Source organism: Spodoptera frugiperda, chromosome 12, assembly GCF_023101765.2.
Source record: "Spodoptera frugiperda isolate SF20-4 chromosome 12, AGI-APGP_CSIRO_Sfru_2.0, whole genome shotgun sequence".
Lineage (NCBI taxonomy): Eukaryota > Metazoa > Arthropoda > Insecta > Lepidoptera > Noctuidae > Spodoptera > Spodoptera frugiperda.
In genome coordinates, this window is record NC_064223.1 from 6,621,208 (window position 1) to 6,646,050 (window position 24,843).

At 35.5% G+C, this 24,843-nt stretch overlaps 7 protein-coding genes across 28 annotated transcripts in view; 5 read left to right on the forward strand and 2 right to left on the reverse strand.

Annotated features, from left to right (window-relative positions):
- Positions 1-3,748: 3,748 nt before the first annotated feature.
- On the forward strand, positions 3,749-4,645 carry LOC118262325 (uncharacterized). Its single transcript, XM_035573582.2, has one exon. It carries the CDS (start codon positions 3,749-3,751, stop codon positions 4,643-4,645), a length of 897 nt encoding a protein of 298 aa, XP_035429475.1.
- A 75-nt stretch (positions 4,646-4,720) lies between these two features.
- On the forward strand, positions 4,721-9,830 carry LOC118262324 (arginase, hepatic). 3 transcript variants are annotated; one of them, XM_035573580.2, is made up of 7 exons: positions 4,721-4,858; positions 5,554-5,713; positions 6,305-6,490; positions 7,526-7,712; positions 8,264-8,374; positions 8,794-8,921; positions 9,273-9,830. In XM_035573580.2, exons 2-7 carry the CDS (start codon positions 5,569-5,571, stop codon positions 9,512-9,514), a joined length of 999 nt encoding a protein of 332 aa, XP_035429473.2. In that variant the 5' UTR covers positions 4,721-4,858; positions 5,554-5,568; the 3' UTR covers positions 9,515-9,830. The 3 variants fall into 3 exon arrangements, with proteins under 3 accessions (XP_035429473.2, XP_035429470.2, XP_035429469.2); XM_035573577.2 differs by lacking the exon at positions 4,721-4,858 and adding an exon at positions 4,896-5,232; XM_035573576.2 differs by lacking the exon at positions 4,721-4,858 and having other exon boundaries at positions 5,471-5,713.
- Positions 9,831-9,861: 31 nt separating this feature from the next.
- LOC118262326 (uncharacterized) lies at positions 9,862-10,794 on the forward strand. Its single transcript, XM_035573583.2, has 2 exons — positions 9,862-10,016; positions 10,321-10,794. Exons 1-2 carry the CDS (start codon positions 10,002-10,004, stop codon positions 10,747-10,749), a joined length of 444 nt encoding a protein of 147 aa, XP_035429476.2. The 5' UTR covers positions 9,862-10,001; the 3' UTR covers positions 10,750-10,794.
- On the reverse strand, positions 10,783-16,205 carry LOC118262323 (cytoplasmic 60S subunit biogenesis factor ZNF622). Its single transcript, XM_035573575.2, has 6 exons — positions 15,561-16,205; positions 15,124-15,324; positions 14,597-14,751; positions 14,062-14,211; positions 13,278-13,406; positions 10,783-12,798 (listed from the first exon to the last, which is right to left on the reverse strand). The coding sequence occupies exons 1-6, from the start codon at positions 16,020-16,022 to the stop codon at positions 12,687-12,689; spliced, it is 1,209 nt and encodes a 402-aa protein (XP_035429468.2). The 5' UTR covers positions 16,023-16,205; the 3' UTR covers positions 10,783-12,686.
- A 457-nt stretch (positions 16,206-16,662) lies between these two features.
- On the forward strand, positions 16,663-19,143 carry LOC118262322 (FK506-binding protein 15). The gene is made up of 3 exons (XM_035573573.2): positions 16,663-17,020; positions 17,229-17,393; positions 17,648-19,143. Exons 1-3 carry the CDS (start codon positions 16,971-16,973, stop codon positions 19,041-19,043), a joined length of 1,611 nt encoding a protein of 536 aa, XP_035429466.2. The 5' UTR covers positions 16,663-16,970; the 3' UTR covers positions 19,044-19,143.
- A 424-nt stretch (positions 19,144-19,567) lies between these two features.
- LOC118262566 (zinc finger CCCH-type with G patch domain-containing protein) lies at positions 19,568-23,951 on the forward strand. Of its 3 annotated transcripts, none has more exons than XM_035574046.2 (10): positions 19,568-19,795; positions 19,897-20,100; positions 20,185-20,280; positions 20,458-20,595; positions 20,694-20,788; positions 20,914-21,031; positions 21,163-21,349; positions 21,705-21,877; positions 21,965-22,135; positions 22,218-23,951. In XM_035574046.2, the coding sequence occupies exons 1-10, from the start codon at positions 19,754-19,756 to the stop codon at positions 22,632-22,634; spliced, it is 1,641 nt and encodes a 546-aa protein (XP_035429939.2). In that variant the 5' UTR covers positions 19,568-19,753; the 3' UTR covers positions 22,635-23,951. The 3 variants fall into 3 exon arrangements, with proteins under 3 accessions (XP_035429939.2, XP_050553582.1, XP_035429940.2); XM_050697625.1 differs by having other exon boundaries at positions 19,579-19,686; XM_035574047.2 differs by lacking the exon at positions 19,568-19,795 and having other exon boundaries at positions 19,961-20,100; positions 20,174-20,280.
- LOC118262565 (uncharacterized) overlaps positions 23,044-24,843 on the reverse strand; it is a 49,422-nt gene continuing 47,622 nt past the window's right edge. For all 18 annotated transcript variants that reach the window (XM_050697624.1, XM_050697623.1, XM_050697621.1 and 15 more), the window contains one exon: positions 23,044-24,813. In XM_050697624.1, coding sequence (XP_050553581.1) covers positions 24,673-24,813 — 141 coding nt within the window. In that variant the 3' untranslated portion in view covers positions 23,044-24,672. The remainder of the gene's footprint in view (positions 24,814-24,843) is intronic.

Here is a 24,843-nt window from a genome sequence, read left to right on the forward strand (position 1 = left end):
TTCGTTGAACCGTCAAAGCCAAGATAAAAAGTAGGTAAAATAAAGTAGCAACAAAAATAATAATTAACATTATAAGGAAACATCACAGTAAGCGGGTACTCAAACGTAATTAGAAAAAAAAACTCGAGCCCAGGGTCTGCTTAGTGTTAATTCAAGAGCTTACTTAGGACTCTTAAGATGCTTAACTACTTACAAAGTTCCGGAAAATATTAGAAATGTTAATTAAGAGCGATATGCAGCCACGTTATTCGTTCTTTGTTTATGAAAAATATTATCAGTACCCTTAGTATAAGTTTATTTTACGTTTAAAGTAATCGAAACGGTTGATTGGTTGGTTTATTTGATTCGGCCAATCAGAGCGCCGAACGCGCTCTCGTTTCGATTACTTTAAACGTAAAGCAAACTCATAATTATTAAGGGTACTGTTTTAAATTTCGAAACCATTTTGTGTCTGTTTTTGTTATATTTGTATTAGCAACGAAGCTTACAAATCTGATATAGGAATTTTCCTATCAAATATAGTGTAGATGTCTCGTTTCACCACATTAGTTCTTTTCTGCTGCCGCGGTCTTAGTGAACGGATTCTACATAATTCCATCGTTTGCCATTCTCGCGACGGAAATTAGTTTTTTTTTTTCGCATCGACTTTTTGTCGCGCGTGCCTCCAGTCTTCTACCGAGAATTCCTTCCCTCTGTACACTCATTACCGTCGGCATTTCCAATCGATTGAAGACAAGCCAAGCAAATATACAATTTATACGATCTTAAAAATATTTTGCACAACCAAAAATATTTTTATGAAGAAAATTCAAATTAATAAATCGCATTATGGTAATGTTTTAACGTTTATTTCCGTGTTTTGTGTTCGGATTTTGTTCAAAAATTGTGTTACTGATTGGATGTTCAATTAGGCCTACATGTAGGTAAGCCTTAAGATAAACAGTGATGAAAGATCATCATCTTACAAAATCAATAGGACATTCAAGTAAGGGAATTCTATTAAGTAAAAGCCAAGCACTTTAGTTTTAATATTACATCACCTCAAAGAGCTTTCGAAAACTCGAAAACTGCTGACTTAAAGTAATAAAATAAGGCAGTAAAGACCTCTATATGTAAACCTTCATGTTGATGTGCGATCGTTTAGGCCACCTCGTTAGGGGCTCCAAAGTTTTTACTGAGCTATCAAGACAGGCCAGTTATCCATTCTCCAGTTTCTTACTTCTTATTAAATTTCAAAAAGTGGTACGTTTAAGTGTAACTTCTGTTCCCTAGTCCAGAACAGATTACTTAATTGTAGATATTAAAAGATTTCGCAAGACGATGTCTTTTTTTTTTAGGGGAGAAAACCATCCAATGACTTCTCCCCCTTAGGCGAGACGAGAGGGAGTTTCAGACTCTTACTGAATAAAAACCACCCTTTTCCTACTCGTGTTTTTCGAGCCGGAGCTCCAGTAACCTGATAGGCAGTTCGCAGCTCCAGGAGGACGATGTGTGGATTTATAGTTCTTATTACAAACAATCAAAGCGATGGATTTTAATGGCAACCCAACTACTTTTACATTATAACTCTATTTACACCTATTGGGAAACTAGTAGGTATACTTGTTCGACAGTTAAACTAAATAAACAACATAGGTACTATCGATATCTGTACTAAATAATGAAGATGTATTTGCAGTGTTTAACAAACATGGCGTTATTATTATATCATTCCTAGCTTCGATTTTCCAATTATCCCAGACTAACATCTACGTAGTACGGAATATGCATAGATTAATATTTACTTATCTTGCAAGTTAAACCAAACTTCATACGCTAGGTACTAAGCAAACGCTCATCCAACAACCGCGTACTTAGCACTTACTAGTAGTAAGTGATTATCCATAGGTTTATTTAAATAATCCACATATGTATATGCAGGCACTTTCGAAACGTTGATGTACATACGATATGTTGATACAAATGTTAATAAAAAATCAACATAGTACTAGTTTGCTTTACGTTTAAAGACTTGAGCGAGTAACGGCTCTGATTGGTTCGTTTATTCGAGCCGGCCAATCAGCGCCGAACCCATTCTCGTGTCGATTACTTTAAACTTAAAGCAAACTTATACTAGAGCTACAGTAATTGTCCCTATAGGGCAGACGAAACTGTATCTGATTACAGTAAGTTGGGAAAGTGGGTGCATTTGCTCTGGTCAGGTCATTAGGTATTACCTTGGTAATAAAAAAGAACCTATTACCAAAAACCGAATCTACATCAAATTCCATACTTTCAAGAGACATCTGAAATCATTACATCAGCTATAATATAAAAATAAGTCGGATTTTCCTTCCTGACGCTATAACTCCAGAACGCACGTACCGATTTCCATGGTTTTGCATTTGTTGTAAAGGTCTCGAACTCCGTAAGGTTTATAGCAGAAAATTCAAAAGCGCAAATTCTTCCACAAGTCATTATTGTACACGGACGAAGTCACGGGTAACTGTTAGTCATTATTATAAAGAACCATAATGAAAATAACTTTTATCAGTTCTCACGACTGTTGGTATGTCACGGAGCAGGCGACGCGCTTGTTTTTAGGCTCACCACCGCAAAAAGTGCACCGTAAGGAGGTCTGTAATCCGCGATAGTCTAGATAAGACACGCAGCCCGCACTGCTGAGAGGAACCCGCAAGTACCCTTAACAACTGAAGAACACCTGTATAACAAGAACTCTTTTAGTTTTTGCCTTGACTGTAAAATAAGTTACGAAGGTCCCTAATAATTATTTTTTATAACTTGAGTTAGTCTCAAGTTGCCGAGACTCGACAAAGACTTGGATGGTTCTGTAGTTCTCAAAACTGCTGATTTAGTTTAGTTTCTGTAGTTTCTGTAGTTCTCAAAACTGCTGCATAGCATGACAAATGCTGCTGACATTGTCAATAAGATTAACACGTGAATATTGTTGACATGGCGGCTACAGCAGTGGTTCTACATAACATTTCTGATCATGGATGTCCCGATAGTAATAACCGACTAAAGCCAATTTTGTATTGTGGGTCAAACTGTTGCGAGACGCAACAAAATGTCCTTCTGCTTGCAACATTCCGCCAAAACCTGTATATTTGTATACCCAAGGATAAACAAACCACACTGACACTACATCTTAGAAGATAACAACATTTAGATTAAACGAATCAAAGTTAAAGTGGGAGCAAATACGTAATTTCTACGTAAGTATAAAATGTGAGTGAAAATAAAAAATACGTGTATAATAATTTAAAATCATCTACAAGGCGGACATTAAAATAAAAATTAGTCATCTACCTTATCGAACTGTAGTTGGAAATATTGTATACATTCCGTTACAGAATAGTTAACAATGAATGCCTATTTAATTTTAATTACTTCTTATTATTATCATGACTTGGGTAGGAAACCATGTTTTTAAAAGTAAGAAGTAGCACCAATTTTTTAAAGTAAGAAGTATAATTACCTGATATAGGTAGATGTTAAGTATAAAAAAATATATTTCCTATAATTTAATTACGTGAGCTAATTGGCGTCTTGATCGGGATAAACAACAAAATAAGATGAAAACCAATGACAAAAAATGCAAACTCTTTCCCAACAATAAAAAAATTGTTGTCACTATCAAGACAAAATGTCAGCTGTCAGCTATTTGATAGAATAGTTTTGAGAAATGATTTTACTTCATGTATTAGTATTTTAAACAATAATCAAATGCTCGTTCACTTGGACTGCTATGTTTCTGACGTGGCGACATGTTACCAAAGCCCTTTTAATTATTGTGATCATACAACAAGTATTGTCGCTTAAGATCAGTTCGACAGCGGATCCTCAAGACTGGAGGGTAATAGAGGCCTTAGCAGAAGAGTATCCGTACGTGGTCGGTCTCCTAAGCGGCACCAAAGACTATATCTGCACAGGAAGCATCATCAGCAAGCGGTCGATACTAACATCGGGTAGCTGCGTTTCATACGACCCTAAATATGTCTTGCTAAACACAGCCATGTACAACAAAAGACTTAATAATACGTCCGTATTTGATGTAGCGTACACGAAGCTGCACGCAGACTACATATTTGACTTGAAAACGACAGATCCCAATGTCACCCGAATGCACAGTAATATAGGCTTGGTGTTTGTGCTGCCCCCAGTTCTGGAACTTTTTGTTATTTCCGCTGATATTGGGAATTATTACGCTTCCGAGTTAAAGGAGAAAAAGCTAATTGCAGTTGGATATGGTAGAATCGGCGCGTCTGATACGATAGCACTACAGCATCAAGCGTACCATCAGACCCCATGCACGAACCCCAAGTGGTACTATTGCGTGTGTGGTATCGAGTACTCCACGTACACGAGGACCTACACGTACGAGTTCGGCATCGGCGCCCCAGTGCTGCTCGGCAGTGAACTTGTTGGCATTACCGCAACTCCCTGCGGGACCCTATCAATGAAAAACTTGGGAATTAAATACAACATATTTACCGTCATTGGACCGTACTTGCCGTGGATACATAAATCCGAAATTAAACCAAACGTGGTTGCTCAAATGCGCAGCACAAATGCCAGTGGCAAGAAAGCAAGTCCATTACAACTTCTTTGTATATTGATGATGCTTAGTAAATGGCTTTCATGAAAATTAATCACTTGTTTTCCTATTTGTGTAATGAAAGAACTAAAATGATTAAATTAGCACGTGTTCTGATACATATCGACTCGCTAATATTCAATCGGAAATTAGCATGTATTACGATCTAGAACTAGTGACGGCAGTTAACATCAAAAAGGTGTTAAATAAAAAAGGGAGATGAAGCGTTTGGAAGCTCACACATAGTCCGAGCGAGATCCAGTAAGTACACGCACCATGTGCATATTATTTTGAACCGATACAGATAATAGCTGCTTGTCCAGTTTATTTTAATACATCGCAAAAGTGCAATGTACCTCTACTGGTTGACGTTATATAAACACTTTCTTCAATACAGTTGTGAGCTCTCGAGAGAGTGGACCATTTACTAAGATATACAGTGCATTTGTGTTATACAGTGTGGTATTGAGAAACATTCGAAGGAAGCAGTTTGTTTTAATCACATTATTAAATTACTTTTGGATTATTTATTTGATACTCCAATCTTGTAATTTTATGATATTTTATTTTAGAAATATATTTTTTTACTATCGTGAGACATCATTGAAATATCATTTCTCCATTTGTTCCCGTACGTAAGTAGTCGTACCAATGTTACGGTGCTAACTTTTTTTATAATACTGATTATTATGAATTATGAAATCCCATTCACATTACAATACTATAACACACAAATTCTAAGATCACTATTATCTTTTATCTTATTGATAAAATTGATGAGATGTTGTTTATAAAAAATTGCTCGAAAACGATAATATGTGCCCTTTGACATTGGGCCCCTTACGATAAGCTGCAATATTTAGCCGCAGAGAGCGACCTCATGTCATCAGATGTGTGAAGTTCTTGTAGTAAAGATGTTTGTGAATAAAGTAAAAACGAAAATGAATATATTTAAGGTGCTAGTGCGAAACATGAGCCAAGAGAAGAAATGGCAGCCTTTAAAGAGAGTGGGCATCATCGGTGTGCCTTTTGAGAAGGGCCAGAAGAAATATGGCGTAAGCGTGGCACCCGCGGCCCTGCGGTATGCCGGTCTCATAGAGCAGCTAAGTGAAATCGGTAATTCATTATTTTATATTAAGTACTAAAAATCTTTAAAGGCGGTTAACACAACATGCTTCTTAATCACTGTAACAAAGAAATAGTTCTCTCCAGCTAACTTGTAATAATTTTATACTCGTAAACAAGCGCTATTGTTTATCAATAATTTAACTTTGAAACTTGCAAGAACTGTATCAAATATGCTATTTATTATAACTTACCTAGTATAATGTTAAATAAGTTAGCCACCATCTCTCATGTAAAATAGTGTGTTAAGATCTAATACAGATTCGTAGAAATTAAATTAAATTCTGACCTACACGTAACAAATACGTAAACAATGAAATTGCGCGACATTTACTCATTCATCCACTTTTGATTTTCAATTTTATGAAAGAACGAACCTAACGTATCTGTAAAAATGTGTATGATTTTTCAAGTGTGATTAATGTTTTAAATGAGATATTTCTATTGATAGATATTGAATTGAATCAAACATAGGTAAAACGCCTGATTTTTAGTTGTAGGTATTGTATTGCACTACCACTACCTATGTAAATTAATTAAAATTATTATTGACCAGATTCCTGATTAATATTGTTATTTAAGATGGGCTGGACATAAAAGACTATGGCGACATAGAGACGCCTGGTATCGAAGAAGTGAAAATGGAGAACATGGCACATTTGGCGCTCGTGTCAGCCTGCAACAAGAAGCTGTCAGCACGCGTCTCTCAAGTCCTCAGAGATGACCGAGTCGTTGTCACCATTGGGGGTGACCACTCCATCGGAGTCGGTAAGGCTTAAATACCCTAATTATTTACTACATAGCACGCTATCAACGATCATGTTCTTGATAGAAAACTCCATCATCATCATCATCATCAGCCGAGAGACGTCCACTGCTGGACAAAGGCTTCCCCCTTTGTCCTCCACGCAGAACGACAAGCCGGCACCTGCATCCATTGGCTCCCCGCGTCTCTAGCAATGTCATCGGTCCACCTAGCGGGAGGTCTGCCCACGCTGCGTCTTCCGGTCCGCGGTCGCCACTCAGTCACCTTCCTGGCCCAGCGGCCAGAAAACTCCATACATCTGTCCAAAATCTATCATAAAATAGGTATCTACCGGTTAAACGGGGTGAGTTGAAATTGAGGGGTATGTTAGGACATTTTTCCAACATTTATTCACCTCGTTTCGGTATCTATTCACCCCTCGAATTCGCTTCACTCCATTTTACAGTACTTCAATATTTTTTAAGTCGTCCATAGGCATAATTTATACCACTGCGGAACGACTTCATAACAATGAAACTGTACACAGCATAATGAACTTAATATCAACTGCTTAATAAATACGAGCCAAAAAAATTAGACGCCTCCTCACGCATTCCCGAGAATTCCCAGGAGCTCTCTGTGGAATTCGCGGGAAATGGCACGAACGGACATTAGTCAAGTACAAGATACAACTACATATTACAGACTAAACAATAAAACGTCCTCATGCGATTTTTTTTTAATTTAACAGGATATCGTTTGACCATTATCTCACCTGGTTGTAAGCAATGATGTGGCCGATGATGGAGCGCGCCTTTACATCTCTTTTTATAAATATTTGCTTAATGTCACCTCTCAAAAACACTAGGTACCTTTTTTAAGGGGGGAAAATCATTCGGGTCTGAGAGTGTGTCAGACTCTTACTAACTAAAATAAAACACCCTGTTCTTCTGCTTTTCGAGCCGGAGCCCTGGTAACCGCTAGGTAGTCCTCAGCTCCGGACACTAGGTACCTACTCTTCATGATTTTGATACTACCTATGTCTTTCACCATTCCAGGCACCGTAGACGGCCACTACCAAGTAAACAATGACATGATCCTGATCTGGGTGGACGCTCATGCAGATATCAACACCAATAAAACTTCGGATTCTGGCTCTGTACACGGCATGCCAGTCGCTCTTCTAGTCAAGGAATTCAGCGGTTATTGGCCTTACCTACCAACAATGGACTGGCAGGAGCCCTTGTAAGTTTACAATACTATATTTACAATATGGGTTTCTTTAAGAAGGGAATAAATAGGTTTTTAAAGGTCCGCAAAGCGCAAAAATGTAGGTAATGTCTTGGTTGTTGCAAGCTTTGGTAACCACTTACCATCAGGTGGACCGTGACCTTTTTGCCACAGTCGTGGTAATAAAAAACATACATAAACTATAATCCATTTCATCCATGGGTTAGATTATTTTTTTCTAACTTTCATCATAATACCTATACCTAAAGTACTGGCTTAATAAGTAGTAAGTAATTACTATTAGGAGGTTCTCAATTTTACCCCTATGTACTTATGTATGTTTGTTTGTGCGCGATTATCCCTTGTTTGGCTGAACCGATTGTGATGCGGTTTTCAGGATAGTATTTTTCAGCCTTAATAGATGGTTTTAAGGACATTATCTGACTTAAAATTGGAGGCCCTAAAGAAAGTTTTAGGCGGTTCTCTTTTTTTAAACAAAATTTTATTAATTATTCTATCTACATATCTATTTTTTATTGTTTCTTCATCATCTTTTCTCCTTGCAGATTCTCCATAAAGAGCTTAGGATACATAGGCCTGCGATCCGTGGACCATTACGAGAGGCTAGCTATTGAAAAATACAAAATACCCACGTTTGCCATGGAAGACGTTGAAGAGTGAGTATACCAGATACCTTTTTTTTTTTTTTTTTTTATGAAACAAGCCGGTAATCGAGCAGACGTATTACCTGATGGTAAGCAATCGCCGCCGCCCATGGACACTTGAAACACCAGAGGCTTTACAAGTGCGTTGCCGGCTTCTTGGGAGTTAGGAATTTAAGGGTTGTTGTTCGGGAATCGGGGATGGGGAAGATTGGGAAGGGGGGAATTGGGCCTCCGGTAACCTCACTCACACAACGAAACACAACGCAAGCGTTGTTTCACGTCGGTTTTCTGTGAGGCCGTGGTATCACTCCGGTTGAGCCGGCCCATTCGTGCCGAAGCATGGCTCTCCCACACTACTTATTAATAACTAGCTTCTGCTAGAGACGGTCTTTCTGTTTTCATATTATCTTAATTTGTGTGCTCTCTTATAGACATGGAATTAAGAAATCAATAGAGCACGTGCTGAAGAAATTGGATCCTGAAAACAAGCGGCCCATCCACGTCAGCTTCGATATCGATGCTTTGGATGCATTGGAAGCACCCAGCACTGGCACTCCCGGTTAGTACTCATACACACCTTAATACGTGAATTTGAACGATTTCCAAATCAAAACCTATGTAGTTAACTATCTAGATAACATCATTAACTAAATAAGATTTATTTATTTGACATATCAACAACACAAACATTGAAAGTCAAGAAATGAAAAAGACACAAGCTATTATAAATCTACATAAATTAATGATTTACACAACATTCAAGTGCATATGTCTGTGCCAGTAAGTACAATACAATGCCCACTAAATAAGAATACAATGAGTAAAGCGGACAATCTTAAGTGAAATGTTTTCATTACATCAAATAAAAACATATTCCATTATTAACTCTTAATTTCTTAATTTCTAACAGTTCGTGGTGGCCTTTCCCTTCGCGAGGCTATCAATCTCATGGAGATAGTATACGCAACCGGCCGCCTGCGGGCTGTGGACCTCGTAGAGATCAACCCTGCCCTTGGCAACGAAAATGACAGGAAACAAACCATTGAGGCTGGACTCTGTGTGCTGAAGGCAGCGCTGGGCTTCTCGAGACGAGGTACCGCACCTCGTGGAGTGAACGACCTGCCCATACAAGACCCCCAAGCTCATCATTAACGACTGATTGGCACGTATCAACAATGTTGCTATAATGACAATGTTTCAACATTTCTCACTTCTCTATATTTGTTATCGTTTATTTTTTATTTAATATAGTACATTTATATATCTATGTTATACCTACTAACCTGGTCAACTTATTGAACTATGTACCTTTATTATATTACAGACTTTAGGTTTACTAAGTATGTATGTATAACTGACAAAAAATTTAACAAATTACTAAGATAGTCGTTGCATTGACTAGTGACGACCTTGTGCGAAGTCGACGTTTATACAAGTTGCTCACAAACACAATAAAGTATTATCTAAAGATGCAGTATTTTATTGCTAACTGGGTATGCTAAGCGTTATAAGAATCGACTTCAAATCAGCGTAACGGACTTGGTTATTAAATTCATAAGCTGAATTTTATTGACTTTTCCATTATGTTTCCAAGATATTTATAGGTACATGTATTTAAATTTTTTATGTTCTTACGAAGATGATTGTTTTTCTGGTGAGTTACTGAATCAATCGACTATGGTATAACTTTGTTTATAAGGATTGGCAAATATGGAACATTTTAAAACAAACAAAATTATTTTGGTATCGTTACGTATTAGCAGCAGGGTACATAATAGTAGGCTAGGCAATTCGATAATGTGTAAGCACAAATTATTGTTCCATATCTTACATAAAATAGATTTCTTCCTAAATCGGGAGCCTTGCTAATATCGTTGTTATTACCTATAGACCTCATATAGAATACTCTTTTTTATTTATGAAGTTAAAAATTAAATAAACTCGCAAATTACTTGCAGATAATAGGTATAATTGCAGTAGTTGACTGTCTGGAACCACTGGCAGACAACAACATAGATGAAGAAACAAAAACTACATTATATAAATACATTAATTCAATACCAGATATAAAATCTCGTTACGTTATCGATGATTCACTAACCAAAATAATAGATTACTATTTTAAAGGGAAAATTAACACCTTACCTCTATACAAGTTAAGTTTGACTATAGACAGGGATCCAGTAAAGATCCCATGGTCTACGGACCAAGCAGACACTCACAACGAGAATGAAATACAAAAAGCTCTGAATGAGCAAAACGACAAAAAAACGAAGGGAAAACATTACAAAGTGAAAATGATATCGAAATTGGCGATGGGAAAGAAGAAACGAACAACCGAGAAGCCAATAACGACGGAAGCGACATCTGGACCGTCCACCGCGTGATCTGTGTCCGGCGAAGTAGAATAAAACAGGATATTTGTATGGTTATTGCTATTGCTTTTTTATTTCATATTCATTACAATATTTACATCCTTGTTTTTGTACAGTGTAATGCTTAAGTAATTTCTTCAGTGAATGTGACATATTAATAATAACATAGGTACATTTCGTATTTTTTTCGTCGGAAATTAAATAACATGATCTATACCCATAAGAATACCTGTTTCTAACTAATCTCTTGAAGTTCCTATCTCCTAATTCTAAGATAGGTTAGAATCAAAGTACACTTAAGTTTTAGCCAGATTTGGCTTGGTGGTCAATGGAATTTATGCTCTAAAAACACAACCATAGATTGGTGCTAACAATATTTTAAGAGCCGTTGTCAACTTTTCGTTTACTAGCTCCCATTAAAGACATGCCATACGTAAATATTCACACGACAAACATATAGTTACGTATCCTTTAACAAATAATATAACAATAACAAAATTGGAATAAACAGTAATGGATTAAAATTTATAACTCGTAAAAGTTGATAGGTTTGATTAAATTCGTCTGATAATATTCACATGTTTGTAATTGAAAACAAGTTTAGGAGAAGGCATTATGGCATTATAACATTGTTTTTTTTTTACTTTTTTACATAACAGACATGACACAAGCACACGATACGATCCAAACTTGTACTCATTTATTTACTACGTGCTATACATACATCCACACTACGATACATTCATCACTCACTATCACTAACAATGATACTGCGCGTCTTTCTTCTAATTAGGGCCTGTTTCTCGAAGTTTCTATTAAGGTTAGCGTCCACAGACCCGCATTGTACGCATCAGACGGATTGCATCAAACGGATTAATTTTTCAGACTGCGTCCACTGTATCGACAGCAATCGGATTGCCGATACCACTTTCACTCGGATTTTTGGCATCGGCATTCCGTATGACGTCATCGGTACGCATCGCATGTAGGCATTGCCGATGAGCGGTCCGTACGGTGCGGATCAGTGGACCTTTAGCATAACGTACATTTAACATTTTAAGTTTTATGCAAATACGTCAGACTATCCGTCAGTCACATGAACTTAGAAATAGGGAAACAGGCCCTTTAGAACAATAACTAAATAAAAGTGTAACAAGTAATAATAATAATTGTGTGTACGAGTTTTTCTTTCGTAAAACGTTTGCACATTGTCATTTTTTTTTTTACTGGAATGGCCAATTGCATCTTGTTGAGTGTGAGAGCCATACTTCGGCACGAATGGGCCATGTCGAACAGAGTGATATGAAAGCCGGCGTGAAACAACGCTCTCGTTGTGATTAGCCGTGTGAGTGAGTTTACCGGAGGCCTAATTCTTAAATCCCTATCCAAAAAGGCCGCATTTCAACTATTCTGGTGTTGCAGGTGTCCATGGGCGGCACTGATTGTTTACCAAATACAATCTGTACCCTTAGTACGAGTTTGCTTTACGTTTAACGAGATCGAAACGAGAACGCATCCGGCGCTGATTGGTTAGTTCATTCGCGTCGGCCAATCAGAACGTTTAACGCAAAGCCAACTCGTACTAAGGGTACAGATGATGTATCTACGCGTTTGCCGCCCTATCTCATAAGAAATTGCTTATTAATATGACTTACTGACCATATCGGTCTAACACGACTGGCTATGTGAATATTAGAAAGTAAATAAAGGTCAAACTTTTATTTATCTAACATATTAATTTACCAATGTATTAAAATCATAGTTTTTGCCATAAAATGTAATTAATAATATATTTAAGCTCATTTTTGTAAGATCATAGCCAGTCTTATAATATTGCAAATTAAAACTGAACTAGGAATTTGAATAAAAATATTGCCCTAAATGGAGCTAAATGAAATTAAAATTCTAATGAAACGTATGATAACATATAGAAACAATTTGACTATACTTTAGAAGTTGACTTGAGCTCTGTAATGTTTCTGGAACTTATTGTTCTTTAGAGACATCTTCATCTGCCACTTCGCTTGTACACGTTTCATAAAGTGAATGTCACGCGCTTTTCTGAAAAAGAAATATATTCATTGGAAAATCACAGATTTTTTAATTTTGCGCATAGCTTCACTGACTGACAGGCTGACGGACAATTCAATTTGACGTTTCAAAAGTGCCTAATTTAGGATTAATTGAAATAAATGCTTTGACTTTGACTTTAAATGGTTGATAAGAAAACAAAAATATTGATATTTGAATATTCGATTGACAGACTGCCTCGTTGATCGAGTGGACGTAAGTGCGACTGCTGGATAAGGAATCTCGGGGTCGATTCAGGTAAAATATTGCTGGGCTTTTTTCGGATCTTCGAGTCTACAATTGTGCCATTGTATGGCAATACGATCATAGCCTATTTACATGGGACTTATGTGGGTGTACATTGTATAGCGGCATTACGTGCCGTAACGTGCACGTCTGCCTACCCCTTCGGGGATAAAAGGCGTGACGTTGTGATGTGTGTTGTTGAACATTAGATCGTTGACACTTACTTAGCTGCCAAGGCCTGTTCTTTGGGCGCCCAGCCGAGTGCTCGGTAGACACCAAGTAACCTGTGCAGCTTGCGGTCCGATTTCTTCACTAAAGCCTGACTGTTCTGACTCAGGTTTTGTTTGTAATATCTGTAACATAATTAAAACTAATGACTAAGCTATCTTGATGTTAATGTTCTGTTTGTTTAGTGCTACGAGTTTAATACTGATAAATAAAAGTATTTATTGATAAACATGGTATCCATATAATGACCTCTATTTTATCGTAGCATTTAATAATAATACTAAGTTCCTAACTTATTAAACATACATGCTATTAAGTCCCTAATTGCTTTCAAATGACTTGTGTTCTAGTTAAATTGATACTGCAATTAGCTTCATCCAAAACTTTCTGATGTTAAGGTCATAATTAACCTTTTGTGCCGCGCACGCAATATGTTTTACTGCGATACACGAGCAGCAATTTACGTTTCATATAACGCCAGTTTCTAAATATGTAGTTGTATCTATTCATATTTCGACAGTGACGAAACGTATAGTATACGTATTGTTCATAATTTATTTATTAGATACGAAAAACAATGACGCTTCAAGGTAGTTGTTTTTACTTCTATGTGCAAAATTTCTATCTACCGAACAAACAAATTTAAACTTTATATGCATTATAATAAGTGCTTCAAAATTACTCTTGTTATATTTGATCCAAATGTACCTCTAAGATAATGTGATTTTACTAAATCAGCTGTGTAAACATTTTTTAACGCGTAATACATTAAAGCCTTACTTCATGAGGGAGCGATGGCCGACCACCACGCCGGAAGGTAGTACCAACTGGAAGTCGTCACCCTGTAGTGTTGCGGGGGCTTCTACTTCGTCATCCACATCCATACCGTCTTCCTCTTCCTCGTCCTCTTTATGGTCGGGGTATGAAGAGCTATAAGAATATGATAAGAAATTATAAGACATATTTTTTGTTAGATCTTAGGGATCTAGAAGATATACAGGGAATAGCCCTTATTACATGGGACTTATAACACACATGGTGAAAAGTGGGTGTGCATAGTATAGTGGCATTAAGTGTGGTAATGTGCACCTCTGCCTACCTCTTCGGGGATAAAAAGCGTGACATTGTGTATCTTAGGGATTCATCCATAGTTATTTGTAGTACAAGCATATTAGTTTTGTTTACAATACAGGCCTAGAGCTAGCTTATAGGTAAAACTGTTCATCTTCTAAACAATTATTACTTAAGTTGTAAATGTTTTAACAATGCGGTTTACATATCCTCGCTTATTAGATTAGAGCTGAATTTATATTACCTGTAGTCATAATAATCCGCATACTCTGCAAGGGTTAGGCCTTCGTGCAACATTTTGCAATGTCCTTTGTCAATCATATGCCCTCGCACAGCCTCCATGGAGTAAAATGTTCGGCCAGTATCATTACACCAGATGCACATGTATCCCTGTGATATCTGTGAAGTAGATGACAATTTTTGTTTATGTGCAAATATAAATGTACCCACTAAGTTTTAGGTAACATTAAATTATAGTTCTTTTTAGTATATTAATTATAGAAAGTCATGTACAAAGGCTATTAGTGTACTCTACATACAACTATTTCTTTAGGAATTTATGTATACTACATTTTTTATTTATTTATTAAGGTAGGTATAACAGCTTATTTACAATAATCATTTTAGGTTTGAGTTAAAAGAATATGAAGTGTGATGTAAACTAGTCCTTATAAGAAGGTATTCAAGTTGGAATCACTTCAGGTTAAAAAATAGTAACAAATAGGTATAATATCTTATAAGAATCATGTGAAACAATGAGTGTAACCTTACCTTTTCTCCCAAATACAGAAGAAGTTCTTTAATATTAATACAGTACTCTACGTCTGGTATGAAGAATGAATGGGCCTCAGACATGTGCTTGAGATTCTTGACTATGTTCTTACTATGATGGCCACAGAACAGACAATCCCGAGGCTTGATCAGAGAGTCACTGCCCTTGATACGACATTCCTCCCACTCATCCGAGTCAAGCTAGAACATTTATTAGAATATTACAAAAAATAAACAAATGGATTCATATAAGAAAAATATTAGATTTAGTTAGATCACAATTTTTAAAATCCATGGTAATGACAAAGCAAAAAAGTATCATAATGTTAAAAGTGATAAGATTAATATTTGAATAATATAATAGTTGTTAAACACCATTGCACAATACAATGAAATATTTGTATATTATGAATAATCCATCTCCACAAGTAACATACCTCTTCAATTTCGGAATCTGTTTCTATGTCCTCGTCTCCGGAGTCGTCGGCAGAAACAATAACAAACTTACTAGGATCCTTGGAAACATTAGCACTAGGCTCAACCTTTACAAAACTATCCGTATCAGAATGACCGCTTTCACCTTCCTCTTCTTTCTTTTCTACATACCGCTCCTCAGATAATTTGTGTTTCTTACTATTCAAATGATTGTCAAAGGCATTTTTGGTATTAAATAACTTGGAACAATACTTGCAGTACTGCGATTCATCGCGGCTTACATTCTGACTCTGTTCTCTGTGCTCCTTTACCCGCTGCTCAAACTCTTCCAGAGTAACAGGCGGTATTGAAGCAACCTTCCTTTTCAAATTATACCTGTGCCAGTCCTGTTTATAATGTTCACGTTGTAATTCAGGCGTTTTGAACATCACCTGGCAGGTTATGCAAGTAAAGGTATCAGGCATTGTTACAATTATATTTCACACGATTTACAATAATGATGTATCACAGCCGATTGAACACTAGAATTGAATTGTCAAGACTTATTAATTAGATTTTAATGGGAAATTGAAGAATGATTTAAAACGATAAGATGAACGAAAAACGTACAAATACGCACATAGATTGAAGGCCCACTAGTGATGCTATTAATGACACAAAAACATTTGGACTCGTAACAACTCGACTATTTTACAGACAGCAAACTAAAGATTATTTTTCTTGAGATTAATAGATATTAATTTTGTCGCCTAGAGGGAATGATAAGGACTGTCTAATGTCAGACTACTAACCAAAAATCGGCCCGCTGTGTCCCACTTCCATTTCACACCATTGATGCAAGGGTGTGGGTACCACATTCTCGCCTTCTTACGCAGCCCTCGAACTTATAGTGACCTGTCTTGCTAGGCCCCACCATATCCTCACCTCATGCTCTCTTGATTCGATTTTGAAACAGCAGCGAGAGACCTACTAGATACTCGACTAAAATACTAGCATAGTGCAGACTAAACATTAGTGTAGAGGAGTGACAGTGACGTTTGTCTCAAGTGACATTGACAATCATGTGAATCATCCACATCGCTCAAAAAAAAAACCAATAACATTAGTGACATTTGTTGAACTGTAAAGTGCCGATTGGATCTACTAATTTTATTAGTTTACTGACTTTAATTAACATAATTATACAACGATGGAAGTCTAATCGCCATGAGCATAGTTGTTTAACAGTATTTACTGTACGGTGTTGAAGGCAGTTAAATAAGCTGCAGATTTGATTTGAAGTCACTGACCCTCAGCAACTCGTATACAAAATATACAATACCTACGACAGAATTGACTGACCTCTTATCGCAATCACAATTATTTGTGGAAGTAATATTGTTTATGTTAAACATTTAATTTGAAACACCAGGATGTTAGAAACGGAAGAAGTTGATGATGATTTCTTCACTCCAGTAGCTGGGTAAGTCTAAGCTTATAATAAAATTATGTTTGTTACATTATACTGACCTGTTCTGAAATTTGTGTAATCAATGTACCTATACCGAGATCTGCAAAGAGAGGTGTGGAAGGAGGGTTTTTGCCCTGTTGTGGGACAACCACGGCTAAAAATAATAATGTACCTATAGAACTTGAACACTTGTAATCATGTAACAATACTTACATTTCAGTGCTTCTTTGGCCAACATATTTGGAAGTGCTGTGAAAATCAATGAAGAGAAATCAAATGACTCATTAAAGTATGTACCTCCGAAGCCTCAAAGCATTCCTCCGAAACAAGAACCAACTAAAAGCACTGAATGTATATTTGCATGTGCTCTTATTGGCCATGAATGGTAAGTTCAGATTACAATTGACATTTTGAAATTGATAATTTATCAGTCTGATCTTTGTTATACAAGTATATACATATTATAAATTCTGCATTAATAAATATTTTAATATAGAATCTGGGAAATCATCAATTTTAGATTATTTTATGTAAATAACTTATATCACTATGTATTTTATAACCATTGAATTATAATGGATGTGATTTAATTTTATCTAATATCAACTGCTTTAGTAATATCACCTTTTTATTTTTCAGGTTCAATAATGTCTACACATCTAGAGGAAAAATAGGTTTTGCTATTGTTAAGATACAAAAGACTGCAATCCACAATATTGTGCTTTATGACTCTAATAAGACTACCTTATCCTGTACCACATTATCAAATAATTTAGAGATAACTATTAAAAACAATACATATATCTCATACTATGATAATCTTAAAAAATACTGGAGCATTTATGGTACAAAAGATGAAGTGGATAAAATTGCAGAACATTTGTCTAAATTGGATGTCAAGATACAGTATTCTTCTTACACAGAACAAGGCCCACCAGAACCTGCTAAAGTAGACACTAAAACCAATGCACCATTAGAGCAAAGTGAGAAAATTGACAAAGGAAGTGATACAGACTCTTCTATAAACAGAAAAACAAAAGCTTCCATTCTAAACAGAATGGCAAATATGGGACATTCAGTTTTACCAACTAGAACTGTCTCAGTAGAGAGGACCAGTGACTCATCAGACACAATGGAAACTGAGATTCAACCAAAACATGTCAGACATAAACCAGTTAAAAGTGTAATGAAAAAAAGTAACATAGAAAATGTGACAGAGGCACAACTTGTAAGAGAAACACACCAGAATACAATGGTGCCAAAAACTGAGCCAGTTGCTAACATTCCATTTTACCCATCTTCTGGAAGCCAGTTAATACCTATCTCCAGCACAAATATCATTACAGGACCTAACGCAGACTTTGGCATGTTTATGTCCGAACAAAGGATAAGCAATAGTGAGTTAAGAATAAACATGAATAGAATAACTGACAAAGTGGACTCAGTCTTAGACAAAATTAGCAAATTTGAACAAAGAGAAAGTTCAAATATTCAAACAGATATATTAATGAAATTGCTCTCAGAGTATGAAAATAAGATTAAAGTTTATGAAGAATTACTTAAGGCTAGAAATGTAAATAATACTGAAACTGTGACTACTTCAAATGTTTGCCAGAATGATAATCAAATAGAAATACTAACAAAGAAAATATCAGAATTGGAGAGGATAAACCAAAATAAAACCAGTGAGATATCACATCTGCAAGGTGCAATTGAACTTTTGAAGTCACAGCATGCTGAAGAAAGAGTTAAACATGATAACAATGAAGGTGCACTTCAACAAAAAATTATTAATTTAGAAAGTAGTTTACAAAGAAAAGACGATGAATTAACAGAAATTCGTGAAAAATTGGATAACAAAACAAATGATGTAGAAGATAATATTGAGGACAAAGTTAAAAATATTATGAATGTAACATTCCAAACAGTCTCCTCTAAATTTGATAATAATGAAGTTTACTCGGGTGTTCTAGTCAAACAAATCATTGGAGCAATAATTAAAAAAATAACTATGCAAACATTGAGAGAATTATAACTAAAATATTTATTTCTCTTCCTATGTATTTTGTTAGACAATAAGTAACGGTCCACTGTTTTAATTATAGAATAATATATATACGTACCATATAACATCACTTATACCTTTTATTGAAATAAAATAAATTTAAACCGAAACAAAGCAAATATTTTATGCACTGCATGATGGTTAATATTTGACTGCAAGGTCAACCGACTGCCGAGCAACGGGGAGCGGGTTCGATTCCCGCACGGAGCAATTCTTGTGTTATCCACAAACTGTTCTTTCGGGTCTGGTATATTTCATTGAAAATTTTGTTACTAATGGTATATTTTATTACTTCCTATTCGCAATAATATGCACTTCCTACCTACCCCAGTAGATTGTAACAATGCGTCGACAATATTTTAGTAATTTATACCATAATTAATAGTAACCATTCCAATAATAGACAATTCTTAGTAGAGTACTGTCAAAAAATTCAATGACACATCCTAAGTCAATGTCACGTCAAGTTCATATGTCAAATAAGTAGACAAGCTGTGCTGTTGCTGTTGGTCGATTTGTTGATTATATCTGAAAAGTTAATGCGGGACTATAATTATTTAATTGATTGTTGTTATACATTTTAAGAACTTAAAGAAGGCTTTAAACTCTAAGGGTACTTAAACTCTCTCAAATTTCTAACATTTTGTGAAACTTTTATACACTAAATTACATGAGCAATCATGGATGATTTACAAAAATCTTTAGACCAGTATGAAGAACAGGTATCAACACAACTTTATGAATCACAAATACTTACTAAACATAGGTAATTTCTCTAAACCTAAGCAATTGTATAATGACAATAAATTTAACACAATTTCAGCTTGCAATGGTCAACCTATCACTGGACACTGTTACTGAATCTGCAGAAAGAGAGTCTCTACTATCTTTGAAATCAGATTTAGAACAACTTATACAACTGACTAGAGAAAATCTAGATGCTTTAATACCTAAGAATACAGAAACCACAGAGGCTCAGTCTTCTGAAACTAAAGATGAATTGGATGATGAGTATGCTTTGTTTATGGTAAATATTAGAATATTGTTCAATGTAATATTTGGCTGTTTATGTTTACACTTTCACTGTTTAATTATCATAGTTGTTTTTCAGCAAGAGATGGCCAAAAGTGGTGCATATGAAACATCTAAAGAGGCTACATCTGAAAACAGTAAAGATGTGCCTGATGGTGATGATAGCGATATAGAGGTAGTTTATTTATTTAATCTTTAATGTACACAATACAATAGAATAGTGGTACATAAAGCGAACTTAATGCTATATGGCATTCTCTAACAGTCAACCTAATAAAATTACTTAATAAAAGCCTACTACTTGTTTGAATATATAGTACAGAATGCACTAAGTAATGTTAACTGTTTGTAGGATGAGTTATCTTCACTACTGGGCATGAAATGTGCAGTGTATCACACACACAAGTGGGGCGGCCAACCTGGACTTTACAATGCTATGGTCAGTGCTGTTGTGCCCCGACAAGATGAAGACCAGTTCCAAGATCTACAGGTTAATTATTCACAAATAATATAACTATACAAAGATATCTGTGTTATAAAAAATATTTCTGTTTCTTAAGTAATTATATTATTTTAACTTAATTGTAGGTTCGGGTCCTATTCACTCATCCCACACATGCAGAGATGTTGCCTTGCCCATTTTACCTTGATGGTGAATGTAAATTCAGTGATGAACAGTGTAGGTGAGTGACAAACAATGTTATATACTTCATGTTCTTACTTCTTGTCCCATGTTTAAACAAATGTCTGTTAAGACATTCAATCTTTATTATTGTTCTTCACTTTCCAGCCATATTTCTGATTTCAGATATTCCCATGGTGCTCTGGTACAATTATCGCATTTAAAGGAAGCAATAGAACCTGACTTTAGTTCAATTAGAGTAGGAAGTAGAATATTGATGAAGATTAAACCACCAGATGATGAGGTATGAAATCTTTGCATGATCTTTAGGTAGACATTCCAGGTTAATGACCTATGACTCATATGTATATGTAATTCTGAGTCACACATGAAGTACTAATTAGGTAATTCTATGATCTTTATTTTCTATCACAGGATATAAGTTTAGCAAAAAAATCTACTGAAAAGTACCACTTATGGCATAGAGGAGTAATCAAGAACATAGATTCAGAGAAACAAATCTGTTCAGTAAAGTTGGAACATGGTGTGCAGCCAGGAGAGAAAAGGAAACAAGGCAGTGACGAATATAAAGTTAAAATTGAAGACATTTTTCCATTGAATAGTAAGTGTGTTTATTTATTGACTAGCTACTTCCCTATGGTTTCATCCGCTCTGCTCGGCTTATTTTGATAAATGGATTATCCAACACAAGAGAACTTTTTCAAATTGAACCAGTAGTTCTAGAGATGAGCGCATTCGAAACAAACTCTTTAGCTTTGTATAGTAGTTTAGTATAAGATTGCATTGATATTTTTTATTAAGTAATTCTTGAAGAAGGCTTAGGTTTACTTGTAGTTAATTATTAATAGTAACAAGACCCTAGAACTGTAGCCTTGTGTGAAGTATTTTTACTAAAAATGTATTTTGATTTATTGTTCCATATATATAACTTAATTTGCATTAATTTTATTTTAAAGATGATGATGAGGACGATAGTGACGACTCAGATGATAGTTTGAGTGACACAGAATATCCACAAAGCAAAACTATGTGCGAAGATAAATCAAGTGACAACCATGCACTACTGGTTGAAAAGAGTTTTCTCAATGAAAACAAATCTCCTATGGGAGAGTGGGAGAGACATACTAGAGTGAGTATGTATTAACATTTGATACAATAATCATCTACTTTGATGTGAAAACAAAAATGATGACTAACAAGTTTGTTTCTTTAACAGGGTATTGGTTCAAAAATTATGTTAGCAATGGGATATGTGCCGGGGACGGGATTGGGGGCGTCAAGCGATGGCCGTGTTCAGCCGGTTGAAGCTCGCGTTCTCCCAGTTGGTAAGAGTCTTGACCAGTGCATGGCGATATCCGAAAAAAATGCAGCTCAAGACCCATTAAAGGTATACAATATTTATTGATTGTAAATAAATATTTATTTGTTGAAACAGGAAACATTATAAAAATTCTGATTTCTTTTTATAGGTGGAACAAAAACTCAGAAGATTACAGAAGAAAGAAGAGGAGCGCAACAAAAGAGCGTATGAGAGAGAAAAAGAGAAAGAGAGACGAAATGTATTCAACTTTCTTAACAAAACTCTGGGCGATAAGACAGGGGCTGACAATGAACCTGAAACCTCTTTGGATGTTAAACAGTCTTCAAGCAAAGACTTGAATATTGAACAGTTCAAAATAACTGAAGACAAAAAGCGAATTGAAAGGGAAATAATCAAACTGAATAGTTCATTAATCAAGTATCCGAGTGGATCCAATGGCCACAGAAGTATTAACATGCAGATTATTGAGAAAAATAAAGAATTAAATAATCTTGTGCAAAAAGAAAAACAAATATCTAAAGAACAATCACACAGAAAAGATAAACAGAAAATGACTGTTTTTTAACGAATGCTTGTTTTAGGGTAAATAAATTGTGTTAAGAGTTTTTAGTCTTTTTGTTTATGGATTTTGTAACAAGGGACTTTAGTCACTCGTTAAGTTTCCATATCTGATTTCTCAGTAATATTGAAGAATGTATATTATACAATACACGCATCATTAAAATAGGTATAATTACACTGCCAGTGCATTACATTTTAAATGATCATGTTCGTGCAGGCTCAAATAGACAAGGTCAGGCCCATGAAATTCTTCTCATATCTTATATTAGTTCGACGATGCGGGATTGGTATCCTAAGTATGTAGCATAGTAAGGTTGACAGCGTTTCAACGTGACGGGTGAGTTCCGCCTCTTGGTAAGAGAAAGTATTGTGGTGTCAGGAATGGATGCCAGTTGGCAACAATAAAGAAACACTTTGATAATTACAAATTTCTATATTTACATACGTGATGTTTAGTTTAAAATAAGCGTACATGGCATAAAATTACAATTAATATATGACATATTTTTCTATAAATTAGATATTTGTACTATCGATCAATATTAACAAAGTACTTAAAATGTTAATGGGCGTGTGACTAGCAAATAACATTTGCTGAATTTTATAATTACGAATTAGATTTTAGTGACAGTGGGTCAAATGTATTTACCACTAAGCTACTCAATATTATAGTTATACCTAAATTAGGTATGGAATTGTGGCTTCAATCACCTAATTTTATATTTATCCACTTGCAAGCATTAACTCTGATGCACATTAGATATTTTTAGAAAAGGTACAATTTATTATAATAAAAAAATGAGTATAAGATGTTAATTATTATAAAATTTAACTTTGCATTGCCATAATTCAAATAATAACTACTAAAATCCCTTAAAGTTGCTACGTGAGCAAGATATTTGTACTTTTCCTCAATGAAATTTTCTTAAAGTGCTGTCGTCTACATAAGCATTCGTCCATGCAATAAAATTTGATTTTAACAAGATTTAGGATTTGGCTAGTAGACCCACTGTGCAGTTCCCGGGACTACTTGGTTACTGTATAAATAGTCAATACCATGTCAGTCCCGGTAAAACAAGATCAACATAACACCGTGTGTATTCTTTATTGCTCAAGGTCACCAACATGTCACATGTACGCACAAGTCGAATCATTTGACCCAAGAATCTTTACTAACTCTCTTATGTCTATCATACTCTTTCTAAACAATACACTAAGAAAGTCACGAGTCATAATTAGAGAGAGCAAACTATTTTAAGGACACTTCGATTCAAACAAGGTCTTCAGATTGATCAAACTTGAAATAATTGTACATGTTTGTGTGACAATATTGTTCATAACATTAACATGAGACTGCTACCTGTACCTGCGTTTGCAACAATACTAATATGTATGTATAGTTATCATCTAATTATATGCTTATGCATTGATAGTTCACTATAAAATTTCCTAGACAAATTCATCACAGAGATTTGTTATATCCTCATCAAGATTACCTTATTACCGTCACCATCCATTCTCACGCATACATTCATAACATTTATTTTAATATCTATTTATTACATTAGATAATGCAATAGAGAGTAATGAAGTAAAAGAGAGACATTCTTTGTACTAAACTAAATGTCTTGAAATTAATAAGTACAATCGTATGAGACTCTTCGCCACTCAAGTAAAAATAATATTACCCTATGATTTATGATGAATTACGTTTGTGATGTCTTTATTTCGTGAGTTGTGATTTGCCGCTTCCTCAAACTTCGCTATGAGATGCACACGATACTAAATCGTGATCACAACTAAGGTGCCAATTCTTGAGATGAGATTCGCTTCAACTGGCGTTGTGCTTATTACTCTATTATTATAAATTCGAAGCGGCGGATTTTAGTAAACAACAGACAGCTATCACTAGTCTGTATTAAATTATATCGATATACCGATAAAAATCGATACTCGAGAAGATAACATGGTTATCTTCATACATTAATTATATATGAATATAATTAAGGTACGCGGGTCCCGAGGACGAGCACTGAGTGGTGCTATAGCGTGGCCCGCAGCCGACTGATGACGCACGCCATGGCCGCGTCCACGTTGTCGAACACCGGGACGCCGGACCGCTTCGCCAGGTCCGAGAGGTAGTGTCGGCCCCGATTGTAGTCCTTCACGGCTACTTCACTATACTGCAACAATATAATTATACTGTCAGAGAC